The 18,238-nt window shown below is 40.3% G+C and overlaps 1 protein-coding gene across 1 annotated transcript; it reads left to right on the plus strand.

Annotated features, from left to right (window-relative positions):
* Positions 1-24: 24 nt before the first annotated feature.
* Positions 25-10,832, plus strand: mapk12a (mitogen-activated protein kinase 12a). The gene is made up of 12 exons (XM_033968131.2): positions 25-704; positions 2,382-2,511; positions 2,575-2,633; positions 2,706-2,817; positions 3,724-3,753; positions 3,830-3,877; positions 3,983-4,097; positions 7,445-7,516; positions 7,595-7,674; positions 7,745-7,823; positions 9,223-9,396; positions 9,979-10,832. The coding sequence occupies exons 1-12, from the start codon at positions 586-588 to the stop codon at positions 10,044-10,046; spliced, it is 1,086 nt and encodes a 361-aa protein (XP_033824022.1). The 5' UTR covers positions 25-585; the 3' UTR covers positions 10,047-10,832.
* The last annotated feature ends 7,406 nt before the right edge of the window (positions 10,833-18,238 follow it).

Here is an 18,238-nt window from a genome sequence, read left to right on the forward strand (position 1 = left end):
TAATGAGCCAAGAAGAGGAGCAGCCAGAGGAGCAGCTAAAGGAGCAGCAGAGTCCCTCCTGAGCTCAGTCTGAGGGAAACTGAGGAGCGCGCGCTGTGTTTGAAATAGGTTATATATTTTCTCTGTTCGTGTCTTTTATTGACATTCCACCTTGTGTTTCACGTTCACTCTAAGCATCAGATTCGGGAGTGGCTTTTGGTAACCTCTGGGTGCGCCCCGAGCGGCCACAGAGGCGCACAGAGCCACACAGAGCCACACAGGAGCGCACAGAGCCACACAGAGGCGCACAGAGCCAAAGGGAACCAAAGAGAGCGGCGCAGAGCCTGAACTCAAAGGATTAGGGACACACAGAGCCACACAGAGCCGCACAGAGCCTTAAGTTACAGGATCCGGGACACACAGAGCTGTTCAGAGCTGCGCAGAGCCTGAATTCAAAGGATCCGGGACACAGAGCCGCACAGAGCCGCACAGAGGCGCACAGGAGCCTGGGTGAACTCAGAGGATCCGGGACAATGGCTGTGTGACAACAGGAGCGACAAAGGCTGCACAGAATCGTGTCTCTTCTCCTTTATTTCGTTGAGGAGGATGTCTAAGCGCGTCAGACCTGGATACTGTCGGCAGGACGTGAACAAAACCACTTGGGACGTCCCGGATCGGTACCGTGAGCTGCGGCAGGTGGGGACCGGGGCGTACGGGACAGTGTGGTGAGTCCTTCTAAGTGTTTGTTTTTTTAGTGTAAATCCACATTCAGTCTGCGTGTAGCTGCGTAACAAAGAGCAGCGTGACATAATGCCACGGTGCCACGGGACACGCGCTTTGTGCCAAACAAAAGGAGCCGCGCGTCACGAGGAGAAACGCGCTGCTTTTTTACTTCCTGATGTGACACAGACATGATCCCCACACTGTACCTGAGCTGCACGGGTCACATGGACCTGACATGGACCTGACATGGACCTGACATGGACCTCTGTTCAGTCCAGAGTGCGCGCGCGTGGGGCTGGTGTCCGTGAGCCCCCCCCCTCTCCCCCCGCACAGGGACGATACCGGGATGTTTACGGTGTCCTTGGGTTTAATGTTGACAGATTCATGACCTTAAAAGGCCTGATATTGGAATAGCACAGTAAAGTTTACAAAGCAAACACCCCACTCCCTCCTGTCAGACCTGTGCGTCCTGAGCCCCCCCTGTGCGTCCCGAGCCCCCCCTGTGCGTCCTGAGCCGCCCCTGTGGCTCTGGGCTTTATTAGACTTACACAGGACCTTTCAAAACATCATTTTCTCCTAATTAACACACGTGTCTGTGTCTGAGAAAATGCCTAACTCCACTTTAGTGACTGTGATTTGACTCTGAAACAGCTTAATACAGGACAAAAGGTAAAAGAGCCAGTGCCATGAGCCAAAGGAGCCAGTGCCATGAGCCGAAGGAGCCAGTGCCATGAGCCTTGAGTCTTTCACTGGACAGAGCAGAATCACTTTTTCCTGGTTGTGTCAATACTATGTTTCATTTAACCAGGGCCGGTCCAGCCTTTAATCAGACAGAGCAGCTGCTTAGGGGCCCGAGGTCACCAGGGGGCCCCCAAGAGCTCATACATTTATCTTGAAAATCATATAATATATCAAGTTTTATTGGACACAGGGCTTGTGTGTTTACAGCAGACTAAATATCCCTCTAAAACTATTACATTTGTTTAAAATATCTGCTGCTGTGTTTGTTTTTGAGTCGGGCAGAGGTGAGGGCAGCTCTGTGTTTACACCGGAGCAAGGACCCGACATAATGTAAATGTAAGAAACACTGTCACAACTGGAAAACATTAAAATCCACCAGAAATGGAAAAAAAAATGTCTAGAAGTTTAAAAATCTTCACCCCGCTCCTTATATGTTTGTGTTCTGTTCTCGTCAATCAACATTTATTTATAGAGCGCGTTACAAAACTCAACGGGACCAAAGTGCTTTCCAGTAAAATCAAATTAAAAACACGTTAAAATCAAAGTAAAACAGGAGAATAAAATAAAATACATTAATACAACAAAATATAAATAATGATAATGTGGCAGAACTTTACTAAGTGTTGAAATCCAGTCTGAATTAATATGTTTTAAGCCTGGATTTAAAAAGACCAAAGTCAGTGACGGTGCAGGAGCCACAGACAAGGCCCGATCACCCCAGTGTTGTACTTGTGTCGTTCTGGATGTTTTCAGTCTGATGTTGTTCAGATAAACACAAAAACAACTGGTCAAAGTGACGAGAGCAGAGTCAGAATGTGTCAAATGTGAATCACCAACAGCTGAACCAGGAGGGGGCCCCCAGAGACAAACTCAGCTTAGGGCCCCCTGGACGCTAAAGCCGGCCCTGCGTTTAACCCTGTGACGTTTGTGCTCCGCAGCTCGGCGTTGGACTCCAGAACAGGAGCTAAAGTCGCCATAAAGAAGCTGTACAGGCCTTTCCAGTCAGAACTATTTGCCAAACGCGCCTATAGAGAACTACGGCTCCTCAAACACATGAAACACGAAAATGTAGGTCCCCACATCGCATGATCTTTAACGTCAGAGCTGTTTGTGAGTGTTTCTGTCTCGCAGGTGATCGGTCTCCTCGATGTTTTCACCGCAGACTTGTCTCTGGACAGATTCACTGATTTGTAAGTCTGGATCATTGTCATTTTTTCTTAAATACGCATGATCCAAACCCTCAGTGTGACGTGTTGCCGCAGTTACCTGGTGATGCCGTTCATGGGCACAGACCTCGGGAAAGTCATGAAGTTACAGAGGCTTTCGGAAGAGAAGATCCAGTATTTAGTTTATCAGATGCTCAAAGGGCTGAAGGTGGGTGTGTTCACAGCAGAATTATGTCATAAAACTCCTCACTCTCTGATAGGGCTGTCCATATATCGCTGAAGGAAATACAGACGATAAACGATAAAACTGAAAGTTATGTATGCCACAAGAGCAGATTTAAACCACAAAAACTATTCTAAATTGACGATATTGTTAAAAATCCTGAGGTGTGATAAATAAATAGCATAATTAAACACTTTAATTCACTTTTATGCCTCATTACAGACACAAACTAATGACTAAACTCCTGAGACCCGAGCTCTTGCAGGACTTTATTTGCAAAAACTATTAGTTGAACACATATATTGTAAAAAACAAAATTAGAAACAATTGTGCCTCTAGGAACAATGTGTCTCATTTGTGCTGCTGACAGGAGCAGGAAGATATATGCCTTTAAATAAAAATAAAATAAATAAAAATAAATAAATAAAATAAATTAAAATACAACAAAAAAGAAAATAAAAAAGAAAATAATAAAAATACAAAAATATAAAATAAAGTACAAAAATACAAAAATAAAATTAAAATAAATGAAAGTAAAATTAAATAAAAAAAAAAATTAAAATACAATAAAAAATCAAATCAAATAAAAAAAATGTAAAAAAAAATCAAATCAAATAAAAAAATAAATTAAAATAAATAAATAAATAAATATTCTAAACTCTTAGAAATATTCAAAATTGAACATATTCTTGTTGCTGTTCTTCTAAAAATTTGCACTGTGGCCTAAACAACCCAAAATGTGTTGTCCACAGATGAGGACACCAGGTCTCAGGAGGTGTCCTCATCTGTGGACTTATACAGCCAAAAAATAACAAAAAAAAAGATTCCAGCTTCATAAACTGAACGATAATTCGATATATAATCATATTTTTTGGTCTTTTTGTGTTTTAGTACATTCATTCTGCTGGGATAATACACAGGGTAAGTCCAAATTTAATGCAAATAATTAAAATCAAATGTTATGTATCTGTTATAAATATATTTCTCGTTTTTTTAGGATCTTAAACCAGGAAATCTCGCCATTAACCAAGACTGTGAGCTCAAGGTAAACACTTATCTTTATCTGTTCATTACATTATTTTCTTTAACTGTAATATTTACCTACAGACGTGATGTTTTCTGAGCTGGTTTTTCGTGTTTTTACCGTCAGATCATAGACTTCGGGTTGGCGCGGCAGGCGGACAGCGAGATGACCGGGTACGTGGTCACGCGCTGGTACAGAGCCCCGGAGGTCATTCTCAACTGGATGCACTACACGCAGACGGGTGAGTAGAAGCGCAGACGTGAACCAAACACGAACCGAACCTTCACGGGGACGAGATCGACTCCCGACGTCACGCAGGTAAACTCGACGTGAAGGAAACGCAAAGAGTCAAACGTAAATCTTAAGAAAATCCAACAGAAAGTGCCCGTGAAATGGACAAATCAGGCAAAGAACAACTTATTTAGTGTCGTAAGGAAGGAAGGAAGTGTTTTATTAGGTCATTAGATTCAAAAATCAAATGTTATTCATGAGCGAAAGTGTTTAGGCTGAAGTAAAAATGACTTAAAAGGCCTAAAGCTATTTAATATTTAATAATAAAGCACAAGAATTCCATGAAAAGCAGCATCAGTTCTACAAAAATTGACTCGATATGTAACAAAAGAAAAACTACAAACCACGACAGTTCACACGAATCACTCCTGAGTCCTGTAATTTAAAAAAAAGTAATGTTTTATACCTCTTTTTTAAATGCTTCTTATTTATCATCCAGTTTGTTCCACACACTAACCCCTCGAACACAAACGCAATGACGTTTTTCACTGGTTCTAGTCTTAATTTTTTAAATATTCCTGTTCGTTTAAGATGATATTGACTCTTTCTGTTCGAGTAACATCTGTAAACAAAGAGGAGCTTATGATTATCTTCCTTATACGTCATTTCGACTGTTCACAAATCAACAAGATCAGACAATTTTACTAGTTTTAACTTGACAAAAACAGGATTTGTTGGTGCGAGATCGTCTGCTCGGTGAACTATTCCAACGACCTCCTTTTTGGCGTAGAAAAACTGATTTTATATTAGATTTATAAGTATTATCCCAGAATTCTACGCAACAATTCAAATATGGAAGGAGCAGACGATTGTACAGTAATATAAGTGAAACCTGACCTTCCTTTTACTCATTTTTACGCAGCAGTTTTGGCGAAATTTGTCTGAAGAAGAACACTAATGTGCACTTTTCTAAATACCAACTAAAATCGCTTTCACTTTGGAGATGAATACGGGAAAGAAACTGTGAAAATAAAGTCAGAAACAGGTCGATCAAACGGGGATTAATGCAGATTTAAAATGCGCAAATGCAAACGACAGTAGTGTTTCTCGCGACTGATCAATATAACAACAACTGACTGAAAAAAGGAGGATACATTGGCTTATAAACTGCCTGGAACCTGGATTTAACTAAACAAACAGGTCCGAGCTCCTGCAGTTGGTCAAGTCTAGGGTCAGCAATAGTCTGTGACAATCAGATACTAATCAAAATACTTCTTTAAGCAAGTGTCAGTACTAATATAAGACCACACAGTACTAGTATAAGACCACAGGGTAATACAGAAAGTAGGACTATTATTTTGTGTTGAAAATAACTTTGTATCAGACTTGAGTTTGAAGTTTTCGTAAAGCGACAACAGTATTTGTGATAATGGAGCGAGAAAGCAAATAGTTATTACCACACGTTTGGGAGAGAACCTACTATTTTGTGCCTAGTTCATTATCAGAGATGCAAGAATCCGGATTTTTCAGTCTCGATTCCAATTCTGATACTCCCAGAACCAGAGCGGAGACTGAAAACAGCATTTATTTCCACAAAACTTAAATAAATAAGACAAAACTGATCCAAATGTGTCATGTAGCTGTTACTTATCCGTCAAAAACAACTTTATATACGTAAAAAGTCAGATATTATGAGACTTTCTGGGTCAATTACATCAAGTAAATACACTACCCGGCCAAAAAAAAAGTCGTCAACTGGATTTAACGAAGCAAATAGGTTGTCGTTGCTGCAGTTGGTCCGGTCTAGGTTCAGCAGAATGAGGTCAGCTGACACCTGAATAAACTGAATGACCAGGTTATTCCATCAGTGGATTTTTGGGCATATTCCACGATGACAATTCCAGGATTCATCGGGCTCAAATAGCGACAGAGTTGGATCAGGAGCACGAGACGTCATTTTCACACATGGATCGTCCACCACAGAGTCCAGACCTTAACCCCAGTGAGAATCTTTGAGCTGGAGAAGCTTTGAGCAGCGTCAGACTCCACCATCATCAATGCAACAGGTGAAAAATGAACGCAGCACTGGATGGAAATAAATCTGTGACGTTGGAGAAGAGAAATTTAAACAATTCCACAGCGAATACATGCTGTAATCAAAGTGTGTGACTTTTTTGTTTGTCCAGTCTGTGTATTTAAGCTGCACTGATTAGGAAATGAACGGCAGCTTCAGGAAAAACAGAGATGGAGCAAAAGAAGGAGCAGAACAGGCTGGAAAACAGAGCAGGACTAAGGATAAAACATGAAAACAGACAGAACTGTGACGACCAACTTTGTGTATTTAGTGTGATTTTACAGAAATAGTTTGTTCAGTTCATTTCTGTAACTGAAATATGAAGATGCTGGTTTCAATCCTGTTTGACCGGTCTCTCTCTCTCTCTCGTGTTTGTTGTTATACAAGAACAAAAAGTAGATCAGATGAATGATTAGTCTTAAGAATAAATAACATTTGTACAGCTCTGTTCATGATACTCAAAGACGCTTCGCACATTTCAAGATAAAAAAAACACAAGTAAAAGAAAGAGATAAAGAGAGTATAAATAGAGTTATTTGAAGGTGAGTTTTCAGGGTTTTTTGAAGATTGGGAGAGTGGAGGAGTCTCTGATGTGTTTGAGCAGGAGGTCCAGAGGAAAGGGAGGTCCAGAGGAAAGGGAGGTCCAGAGGAAAGAGAGGTCCAGAGGGCAGTGAGGTCCGGGGGGAAGGGGCAGCAGAGAAGGTGCTGCCCCCCTCAGGTCTTGTGTTTAGTCCTGATGGGGGATAAAGGCGGATGGCATCTTGCGTAAATATCAATTATTTTAGTGGTAAAGGGGGGAAAAAAAGGAAAAAATAAAAATAAAAATACATGAATATGAAATCAAATTAAATAAAAAAATAAAAAATAAAATTAAATTAAAATTAAATTAAAATTAAATTAAAATTAAATTAAAATTAAATTAAAATTAAATTAAAATTAAATTAAAATTAAATTAAAATTAAATTAAAATTAAATTAAAATTAAATTAAAATTTAAATTAAACAAAACAGGCATGCAGACACTGAGAACATGCAAACTCCACACACAAACCCACCAGTCTCATCTTCCCTCATTTATCCGTTTGTTTTCAGCAAAAGTTCACTGAAATAAAAAGTAAAAACTAAACTTTATCACAACGTTGTTCTTCTACATAACCTCTAGATGGAGCTGTGTTTCCATGTAAACTAAAGAGCTGCTTCATTTCTGTCTCACACTTGATCTGCTGCTCCTCTTGGTCATTACTCACACACCTCGGCTTAAACTCCATCTTGTTTTTCCTGTAGTGGACATTTGGTCTGTGGGCTGCATCATGGCCGAGATGCTCCAGGGGAAACCGCTGTTTAAAGGCAGCGACCGTATCCTTGTGCTCCCCCGGTATCACTAAAGATTCAAGTATTCAAGTATTTGCCTTGAACCTTAACTCGTATCTTCAGACCTGGACCAGCTGACAGAGATCATGAAGATCATCGGGACGCCGTCTCAAGAATTTGTGTCAAAACTTGAATCTGAAGATGTGAGTTCAGCAGCTACAACATGTTTTATCAAATAATATCGATTTAATGTGATTCCTGTTTGCTTTTCAGGCCAAAACGTACATCCAAGGCCTCGATACAATAGAGAAGAAAGACCTGACGAAGGTGTTTCCAGACTGTGATCCACAAGGTAAGAAAACCCAGGAAAACGACATGTGTTTTTGGATTTTGTAATAGTTTTAAATGTGAGACGTGATGAGACTTTCAGCTCCTTCACGTGATCCGACTCTTTTGGACAGGGTCTTCTCAAAGAGCCGTTCAAAAGACAAACTATTTTTGTTTTTATTTACATGACAGAAGCCAAACTAACACAGAGAGAAACAGCCAAGGCTCAGTCTGTTTAAAATGGCTCAAAGTGAAAGTGGGACAGTGTTTACCCTTCGAAATGATCCATAATTCAAACGTTTCACTACCATAATAATAATAATTTAAAACTTGCTCTTATTAAGTTGCCAAATGTGCTTTTTTTGTGCAGAAAGCTCTCACTTCTGTGCTGAATCTGGTGTTGGTTCAGTGTGAAAATGCAAACGAATTGGGGGGAAAAAAAGGAAAATGAGATCCAGATCCAACTGTTCATGAAGCTCACATCACTGCTCTATAACTCTATGAGCCGTCCACTGTTTTTCAAATTATATTACATCATATTTGTCCAGAATTAAGTCCAAAACTTCACATTTTATCTTGTGGGTAAATGTGTTTTCAAGTGACCATCATCATGTGAATGTGACTGAATAATGCTCCATGTTTCACCTGATAATTTCACTTTATTTCATCTGTGTTGAGAAGATTTTGAACTTTCTAAATCCAGTTTTTTTTTAAATATATTACCCTAAACCAGAACAAAATAAACCGTAAACCAGGACAAAACAGCTGCTTTACTAAAGTTAGATACAGCGCTCACATCCAGCTCAATGTTCAACAAACATGGAGTAAAAGTAATGAAGTAACGTACTTAATTATACATATTAAGTATCTGTTCTTAACCAAAGTACATTTACATTTTTACCATCACCTGCTCGTCTTTAAGGAGGCCTGAACGTTCCACAGTATGGCTTTAAAACCTGTCTGTCTCTCATGGAAGTTGTGAAATGTACTTAAGTTAAAGTACTGCACTGAAGTCGAATTTTTAGGTATCTGTTCTTTACTTAAGTACATTTTAAAGAGGATACTTTTCACTTTTACTTCAGTACATTTGAGAGCAGTATCTGTACTTTCTACAACACTACATTTTTGAACAGGGCTGAAAAGTTTAAGTATTTTTATTATTGTGCTGAAAAGGTTTATTTTTAACACGTTCAGAATAAAAATACACAAATAAAACAGAAAAAAAACAAACATTGATTCAGTTGTTTCTGTTGAACAAAATCCAGTTAAAATCTTTATCAAAATCACCACATTTGAAGCTTTAAAGACTCAAAATCTATGAAATACAACAGGTACTTTAACACTTTTACTTGAGTAGATTTTTTCATGTGATACTTTTACTTTTGTATTTTATTTCTTTCTTCCCGTGTGTCTCGTCCGTGCAGCCGTGTGCGTGCTCGAGTGCATGTTACTGTTGGACCCTGAGAGCAGAGTGACGGCGGCGGAGGCCTTGTCGCTGCCGTATTTCTCCGTTTTTCGAGACCCGGACGAGGAAACCGAAGCCCTGCCCTACGACCACTCGCTGGACAACACCGAGCTCACTGTGGAGCAATGGAAACGTAAGACTGGATCATTGTGTCACGATACATCGCCACGGAGAAATATCACGATAAACGATAATATTCAAACCATCTTATGTCATTTTCAAGAGAACGTGATCAATATAAACATCTATGCTCCTGTTAAAGTGCTTAATTTTCAGCAAATTTGTGTCACGATGTCACATTTTGAAGTTTGATATATCGTTGAAGTAAATATAGACGATAAACGATAATATTGAAGCTAATTTATGACACTGACGCAACAATCCAGGCAGATTTAAACCACGAAAACTATTATAAATCTAAAATGTTGTTAAAAATCATGAGCTGCGATAAATAAACAGCAGAAGAAACACTTTAGTTGTTAGTTTGAGTCTGTAATGAGTCATAAAAGTTATTAATTAAATCTTTTTTTGGCTTAAATCTGATGATAAAGCTGAAAAATAACAAAAATTTTCACAGTAGTGCAAATAAAATGTGCACATGATGAATACTGACCCCAAAAATCTACTATTCCAGCTTCATAAACTGAACAAAGTCGATTATCGTGACAGTTCTACTTTGAAATGCCTTAAAACTGAAATACTTTTGTGTTTTCAGGTCACACTTTTACCGAGATCTTGACGTTCAAACCTGTCGTGATGGAATCGAAAGAAACTTCGCTTTGAAAAATGATAAAACGACTAAGGATCAACTGTGGTACTATGTTAAAAAAAACACTAAAAAAGAACTTTAAATCCAGAATGTTACCAAAACAAACGTAAGGAAGTGGAGGGAGGTGCAGTATCTTACACATGTGGCTGTGCAGAGAGATTTGGGACTAATTAAGCAAAAAAAACACACTTTTTACTGTTGTCAGGGGAGACGTTTTTATCAGAGGGGGCCCGATGTGAGGGTTCTCGCCCCGGGCCTCCAAATTTCTGTTGACGGGCCTGGCTGTACGGCTGCCAACACTAAAAAGGGGCATTAGCGTGATATTTTTGTACTTTTTGGGGTCTCAGTGTGTCTGTCCTGTGTTTATATGTGTGTTCCGTGTGTTTTAGAGACTTTACTCTTCTCCCATTGCCTTATTAATAATATTTTTTCCAGCAAAGGCAGTTTTGAATGTCGACAACCACTCAGGTTTTTTCTACGTTTATATTTCTACGTCCTTTATACATTTTTGGTAAAGTGTCGAAACGTTTTCAGCGAATAAAACTTGACTCTTTTGGATGTGTTTTTGCGTGTTGGATGTTGTTTACTCTCCCAAACACCAGGGGGCAGCACAGATTCAACTCTGTCTGTGGTTCCTCCTGGTTCAGACACTTCACACAAAAATGCACAGAGGAAAAATAGATGGACTTCTATGAATTCCCGTGTTATTATTCCACAATTTGTTATTCTTAGTCCGAGGGAGTAACGTTAAAGATGTGTGGAATTTCCTGATTTGACCACATAAAACGTGCGCTTACATAACTCAAGTTTGACTGTGTTTGTGTTATAACTCCACACCGGGCACAGCGGATTTACTGTTCTAATATTAACCACTGCGAGGCATATTTTCATTCTGATTCACACAAGATCATTTTAATTTCATTGCTGTGCCCCACGGTGAGGTTCTCTTCAGCAAGACACTTTCCAAACCATCGAATCTCACTCAAATCTAATGATCTTCTGCGCTTCTGTAGAGCGAGTCTGTGTCGTTGAGTCGTTATGATCATGATCTGAGCTAATCTAAACTAAAATAGTAGTGATAAATGGTGTTGTTTTGACTTGGCATAAAAAAAACAACAACTAAAAAACAAACTGTTGTAAAGACTGACAGAGGAACCGAAGAGACAGAACTCGGGGAATAGTTTAACGATGTTTATTTTGCCGTATTTCTCCGTTTTTCGAGACCCGGACGAGGAAACCGAAGCCCTGCCCTACGACCACTCGCTGGACAACACTGGATCATTCTCACTACTGCGATTGGGGCTGTCACGATACATCGCCACGGAGAAATATCACGATAAACGATCATATTCAAACCATCTTATGTCATTTTCAAGAGAATGTGATCAATATAAACATCTATGCTCCTGTTAAAGGGCTTGGTTTTCAGAAAATTTGTGTCACGATATCACATTTTGAAGTTTGATATATCGCTGAAGTAAATATAGACGATAAACGATAATATTGAAGCTAATTTATGACACTGACGCAACAATCCAGGCAGATTTAAACCACGAAAACTATTATAAATCTACAATGTTGTTAAAAAATCATGAGCTGCGATAAATAAACAGCAGAAGAAACACTTTAGTTGTTAGTTTGAGTCTGTAATGAGTCATAAAAGTTATTAATTCAATCTTGTTTGGCTTAAATCTGATGATAAAGCTGAAAAATAACAAACATTTTCCCAGTAGTGCAAAGAAAATGTGCACGTGATGAATACTGACCCCAAAAAATGTACAGTTTCAGCTTCATAAACTGAACAAAGTCGATTATCGTGACAGTTCTAGTTTGAAATGTGATGGAATCGAAAGAAACTTCGCTTTTACAGTTTTTAAATGTGAGAATGAAGGTAGATTGATCAGATAGTTGAGAGCGGGGTTGTTTGCTTTAGTCCAGGTAAGACCGTAAACTGGGATCTTGACAAAAACTTAAGTAAGAGTAACGTTACTTCATAATAATTTACTCAACTAGAAGTACAAAGGAGGCCTAATGGTCCAGGAAATCACTCAAGTAAGAGTAAAAAGTCCATCCATCCATGTTGTTCTTGGTTGTGTCACAGTCTAAGCAGGGACTCCCAGACTTCCCTCACCCCAGACACGTCCTCCAGCTCCTCCGGTGGGACCACAAGGTGTTCCCAGTCCAGCCGAGAGATATAGTCCCTCCACTGTGTCCTGGGTCTGGGGACATGTCCAAAACACCTCCCCCAGAGAGTCGTCCAGGAGCCACCTCAGCCGCTCCTCTCGACGTGGAGGATCAGCGGCTCTACTCCGAGCTCCTCATTCTGTCTCTAAGGGAGCGCCCATCCACCCGGAGGAGGAAACTCATTTGGACAGCTTGTATCCGCCATCTTGTCCTTTTGGCTCATGACCCTGAGCTCATGACCACAGCTGAGGACAGGAAGAGTAAAAGTATTTGAGGAAATTACTACTCAAGTAAGACAAACATTACTTCATAATAATTTACTCAAGTACACAAGACAAGACGAGTTTATTTGTACAGCTGCACAACTGGTCCACAAAGTAACTCAAAGTGCTTTACATTAAAACCATGATACAATGAATCAAAACATAAATAATGGGTAAGTAGAAAGTAGAAATACAAAGTAGTGGTCCAGGAAATTACTCGAGTAAAAAAACTACTACTGCAGAAGTAACTGTCTGAATGTAACACCTGATTGGAGTTAATTTGATGGACAATAATAATACACATTTCTGGTATTCAAAGGTCAAACCACAAAAAAACGAGCTCAAAAGGATCGGTGCGAGAAATAGTTTATTTTGTCAAGTTTTTATTTCTTGACCTGGACTCTGCGTGTCAGTCTGCGTTTTCAGTGACTCAAATATTTCACACCAAATACCACCTGTGCTTTTCTGAGAAACACCAGATTGAAACCAGCGCTCGAACGATTCCAGGTCTTTGGAATTAGGGTTTCACAAGAACTTACCCAGCACAGCTCAAAAACGTGGATATGAAAGTCTGTTTGGCATCAGGAGGAGTGATATTTTTAAAGATGGACTGCGTAACTTTTCTGGAGGAGGGTCTGCGATCTACATTTGTCCGTGGAGATGTTATTGCTTTGCCTTGAATATCCCATGGTGCAACATTAAACATATTCATCAAGCGTTTTAGTCATTCCGGGTGTTTCTATTGCTCAAAAATACAACAATTCCTTCTGTGAACAGCAGCATCTCTCCACAGATCTGAGCTGTAACGTAGCGTAGTGCTGTAACCCGCTTGTCTCCTTTGTTATCGACAGGTTTAAGCTGTGCCGTGGAACGTTCTAGACAAAGGAATAACATTTTCCTCGGAGACTAACAGGTTGAGGACTCTCAGCTCGAAATACTACACCGTGCTCAGAGTTTGGTAGAACGTTATGGAACGGTAAGGTCTGTTCTGTGGACTGGAGAGGAGAATCCGGCCGAACAGATGGACAACGGATTCAGGAGGAGCGGTGCAGTTTTCGTCCTGGTTGTGGAACATTGGACCAGCTCAACTTTCCATCAGGTGCACAAAGGCTCATGGGAGTTGTGTTTTATGGATCTGGAGAAAACATTTGTCCCTCATGGTGTCCTTTGGTGGTGTCCTTTGGTGGTGTCCTTTGGTGGTGTCCTTTGGTGGTGTCCTTTAGGGATTGTTCAGGGAGTACCGGGTCCAGGGTCTTTTGCTAAGGACTCTTCGGTTCCTGTTTGACCGGAGCAGGACCGTTTGTCACTGGTTCTGTTCATTGTTTTTATTTACAGAATTTCTATCCGCGGTCAGGGGCCGGGGTGGCGTCCATTTTGGCGACCACCGGATCTCATCTCTTGTGTTTTGCAGATGATGTCGTCCTGATGTCCTGAGGAGGTTTGCAGGACGCCGCCGGAGACAAAGCTCAAAATGCTCTGTTCCACCTTGTGATGTCACGTCGTGGTCGTTTTCAAGTTAACAACTATGTTTTATGGCAAAAGACGAAGTTTAAATCTGTCAACTGGACAAATCGTCGTAGGAGTGAAGATGTTTCGCCGCTTCTTCGGAACTTCGTCTTTTGCTTTGGGTCAGACCTGAACGATTGAACGATCGCACAGACGACTACATTTTATCTTTTGTCAATGGTGGAAGGTAAAGTAAGTAGTAAAGTACTGCACTTCACTTAAGTACATTTTACAGTGTGTAATTTATACTTTTACTTAGAGCAGTATCTGTACTTTCTACTCTACTTTTATTTTTGAACAGGACTGAAAAGTAAAAGTACTTTTCATCTGATTTGAGGGGTTATTTTTACCGTGTTCGTGGAAACATCCTTAAAGTTTTCGAGTTTAAGCTTCAACTTTGAGCAAAACAAAAGCAAACACGCAAAATTCATTCATTAAATTTTAAAAAACTCATTTGTGTTGTTACCGCTGGACAAAATACGTGACATTTTTAATCGATATCGCTGGAGGGACGATGAGAACACCTTGGAGTCCCGTCGGAGGAGCTGGAGGACGGGTCTTGGATGAGGGAAATCTGGGAGTCCCGGCCCAGAATAAGCAGAAGAAAACACGAAAAAGGATGGATGAGTTACGTAACAGTAGTTCTCTGAAACACGACTGAACTCCCAGCTGTTTACGTGATTTATCTGTTCACATGAGCCGTATCAGTCGTCCTCCTCTTCTCTCTTCTTCACATATTCGTACATTCTTCTTTAAATGCTCCTCGTTCCTATTTGTGGGTGTTGAGTTTATCAGACTCGCTTCGACTCGACCTCCAGTTCCTTGACTCCTCGAAGGGTCACTCCCCAGAGGACCGTCTTCCTTCCCCGGGTCAAACCGAGACGTTCGGACAGTTCACTCAAGAGTCACCGAGTTCTCTCCGCTGACAGGAAAAAAACGACGAGAAAAGCACATTTTATCCCCCTCGTCTTCGCAACACGGCAGCGCATGGACGAACCGTTTCTTCTCCTCGAGCTTGTTTGTTGACCCTGCGGTTTATTTTCGGAGCGCTTTGGACTCAAACAACATTTTTCCCCAAGCGTTCATACACACAAAAACCACGAATACACACACTTAGACTGACATTAGAGGGAGTTTGGCGCAAAAACCACAATGCCCCAACTGTCACGGCGACCCGGGTCAAGCACTCGTGTAACCGGGGAGGTCCGTCGATGTGGATCTCCGCGGGATACGGCTTCACGTTCTGGAAAACTAATTGGATTTTTTAGTATCCGGCGTTGAACTTTAGGCTCGGAGGGCTTTCATGTTGGGTCTTACATCGCAGGCAGCTGACTAATGGCCAATCAGCTGACAATTCTCAACTAATGATAATGGTGTAGCGGCAATTACAAGACCTTTATTTCTCACCAGTTTAACCGCGACCGACCGCAGCGTAATTAGCGTTTGTTTATCCCACGCATATTTCAGCGTGTCATGTCCTTACTGAGATCAAATAAACAAACGCAAAGGCTCACGGGAGATAAAGTGATGGGAGATTTACCAAAAAGGGAGAGAAAACAGTCCGTGTCCGTGTTTATTCGCTGGTTTATACTGTATGTTAAAGGTCCCGTGCTACACAAAATGGGCTCTTGTAGCTTTAAGTCGTGTTATTTCATCAAAAACAGACCTGGAGTTGTGTTTTGTTTCATTCACACACTTTATTATTAGTCTGTAACATCTCCAAAGCTCAAAACGCTCTGTTCCACCTTGTGATGTCATCAAGTGGCAGTTTTCAAGTTCACAAATACCTTTTATCTTTTGTCAGTGGTGGAAGATAACGAAGTACAAGGAGTAAAGTACTGCACTTAAGTAGAATTTTTTGGTATCTGTACTTGTCTTAAGTACATTTTACAGTGTGTACTTTTTACTTCTACTTCATTACATTTGAGAGGCAGTATCTGTACTTTCTACTCCACTACATTTTTGAACAGGACTGAAAAGTAAAAGTACTTTTCATCTGATTTGAGGGAGTATTTTTACCATGTTCGAGTAATAAATACACAAAATTCATAAGAAAATGAATAAATTGGTTCATATTGTTACTATTGAACAAAATATGTGACATTTTTAATCAATATCTCTACATTTATGATTTAAAAATGTACTTTTGGAGTAAAAAGTAAAAACATTTCCCACAAGTGTTTTTAATTTGTTAAACAGGTACTTAAATACTTTTACTGAAGTAGATTCTTTTACTTGAGTAACGTTTTATCTCTGTATCTGTATTCAGAGTACTTCATCCACTGCTGCTTTTTGTTCTGTAGAAATTGGCAATTCCAGGTTTGAAATTATCCGAATAATTCTGATGGTATAAGTTTAAAAACACAGTGGAGCCACTTCCTGTATCACCACATGATGACATCACAAGGTGGAACAGAGTGTTTTCTTTCAGTTTGAGAGAAGAACCTTGAGAGCCTAAATCTGCAGGTTTGTGTGTTAAACATGTGAGAATGAAACCAACCAGCCAATTCTTGTGGATTTTATGGATACACGTCGTTATTTGTTGAATCTTTTGTGACGGGAGCACACGGAGCGAATGTTTGGGGTTTACAGATTTGGCGGAACCTTCTACGCGCAACACGATAACGCCGCACTAACATTAAACTTTCATATTGTCCCGCGGGCCACAAAACATCGTCTCGCGGGCTGTAATTTGCCCCCGGGCCACGCATTTGAGACATAACACATAACATTAAACATTTAACATTAAATCTACAGGGTTTATCTCTTTCTTTTCGTTTTTATTACGCAAGAATAAACTGAAGCACAGACATTCTTACTGTTAGCGGAGTCGCGTTTCCACAGACTTGACCTGTCACCTGTTTGTTTCCATGGTAATGCGTACGTTTAATGCCATGCAGGTTTGTGTGTTAAACATGTGAGAATGAAACAAAAAAAACAAACAACACAACTCCAGGTCTGTGTGTGACGAGGAAAAAATATTAGAACAGAACAGAGAATAGAATAATATGGACCTTTGTGTTGTGCTGGGCTAGAGTTGGGTTATGGTTAGAACTGGGTTAGGCTTGGGTTCAGGATGATTTAGGGTTAGGACTGGGTTACAGTTGGGTTACAGTTGGGTTACAGTTGGGTTAGGCTTGGGTTAGGACTGGGTTATGGTTAGGACTGGGTTAGGGTTATGGTTAGGACTGGGTTGGGTTCAGGGTGATTTAGGGTTATTGTTGTTTTTGGGTCATTACTTTTTGTTTTGAGCGAGTTCACCTCCTGCTTGTCTCCATGTAGATCCTAATTCCGTGTCTTCATGTCTTCAGTTTTCAAGCCAGTTCTTCCTTTCACTTCTCCATCACCGTGGACAGAAGCAGACGACGCCTCATGCCTTGAGTTACAGGTCAGATCTGTGGTGAGGCAAGCCTGCTCAGTTTTTTCGATCAATAAAAGTAATTCAAATGGAACAGAATGAACTCAAAATAGATGTTTAGTGTTATACTTTGGTGGAGTTTAGGCAAAGAAATAAAATCAACAAAAGAAGGTAGTGGACCCTTGTTCAAAAAAGTTACACAGTGCAGCTTTAAGGCTTGTATAATAAACAATAAATTCTCAAAAAATGTCTGGCTTTTTTCATGTAAAGGTCAAGTTGGGTGATTTTTTTGTGCCGTTTTGAAGCAGATTTGGAGAGAAAAAACGTTCAAATATTTGTTTTGGATAACTACTTTTAACTTCTACTACTACTATTACTTTTTTTTAAATTTATGGAGTTAGTACAAAGTAGTTTAACGCATCACAGAAACTCTTGCATTTGTGCGCTGAGATTTGTACATTAACAACACAAATATAAGTCACGTTTTTGTAAAGTCTTGATGTTTCTGCTCACACCCACAGATCCTCTTCTTCTTCTTCTTCTTCTCCACGTGTCTGCGGCGCTCGTATCTCAAGTCCGATCTGTGCGGTCCGTATCCTGGCTGCACGTGTCCGAGGGGAGGGAAGCGGAGGGCAGAGGAAATTCCACTGGCTCATATGGAACGCTCCCGGGATTCTCCACGCCTTCAAACTCCAGGGAGAGACAGGACTTGGGTGGTTCTGCAGAAGAAGAAGAAGAAGAAGTAATGATAAGGCAGAGAGGGCAGATAGCAGACTAAGAGGTGAGGGTAATAGGGTACACAGACGGGAGGGCGGAGGGCGGATGAAAGGGTCTGGGGACGGTCTAATACGCTAAGAACAGGCTACGGATAATGACACAACTCAATATCTGAAAA

The sequence above is a fragment of the Periophthalmus magnuspinnatus genome, chromosome 6 (genome assembly GCF_009829125.3).
Source record: "Periophthalmus magnuspinnatus isolate fPerMag1 chromosome 6, fPerMag1.2.pri, whole genome shotgun sequence".
NCBI classification, from domain to species: domain Eukaryota; kingdom Metazoa; phylum Chordata; class Actinopteri; order Gobiiformes; family Gobiidae; genus Periophthalmus; species Periophthalmus magnuspinnatus.

Excerpts from the sequence above, each read along its gene's own strand:
- mapk12a (XM_033968131.2), top strand. The coding sequence starts at position 586 with ATGTCTAAGCGCGTCAGACCTGGATACTGTCGGCAGGACGTGAACAAA. Across the intron at positions 705-2,381 it reads GGGGCGTACGGGACAGTGTG|CTCGGCGTTGGACTCCAGAA; the intron begins GTGAGTCCTTCT and ends TGTGCTCCGCAG. Across the intron at positions 7,824-9,222 it reads TCCAGACTGTGATCCACAAG|CCGTGTGCGTGCTCGAGTGC; the intron begins GTAAGAAAACCC and ends TCGTCCGTGCAG.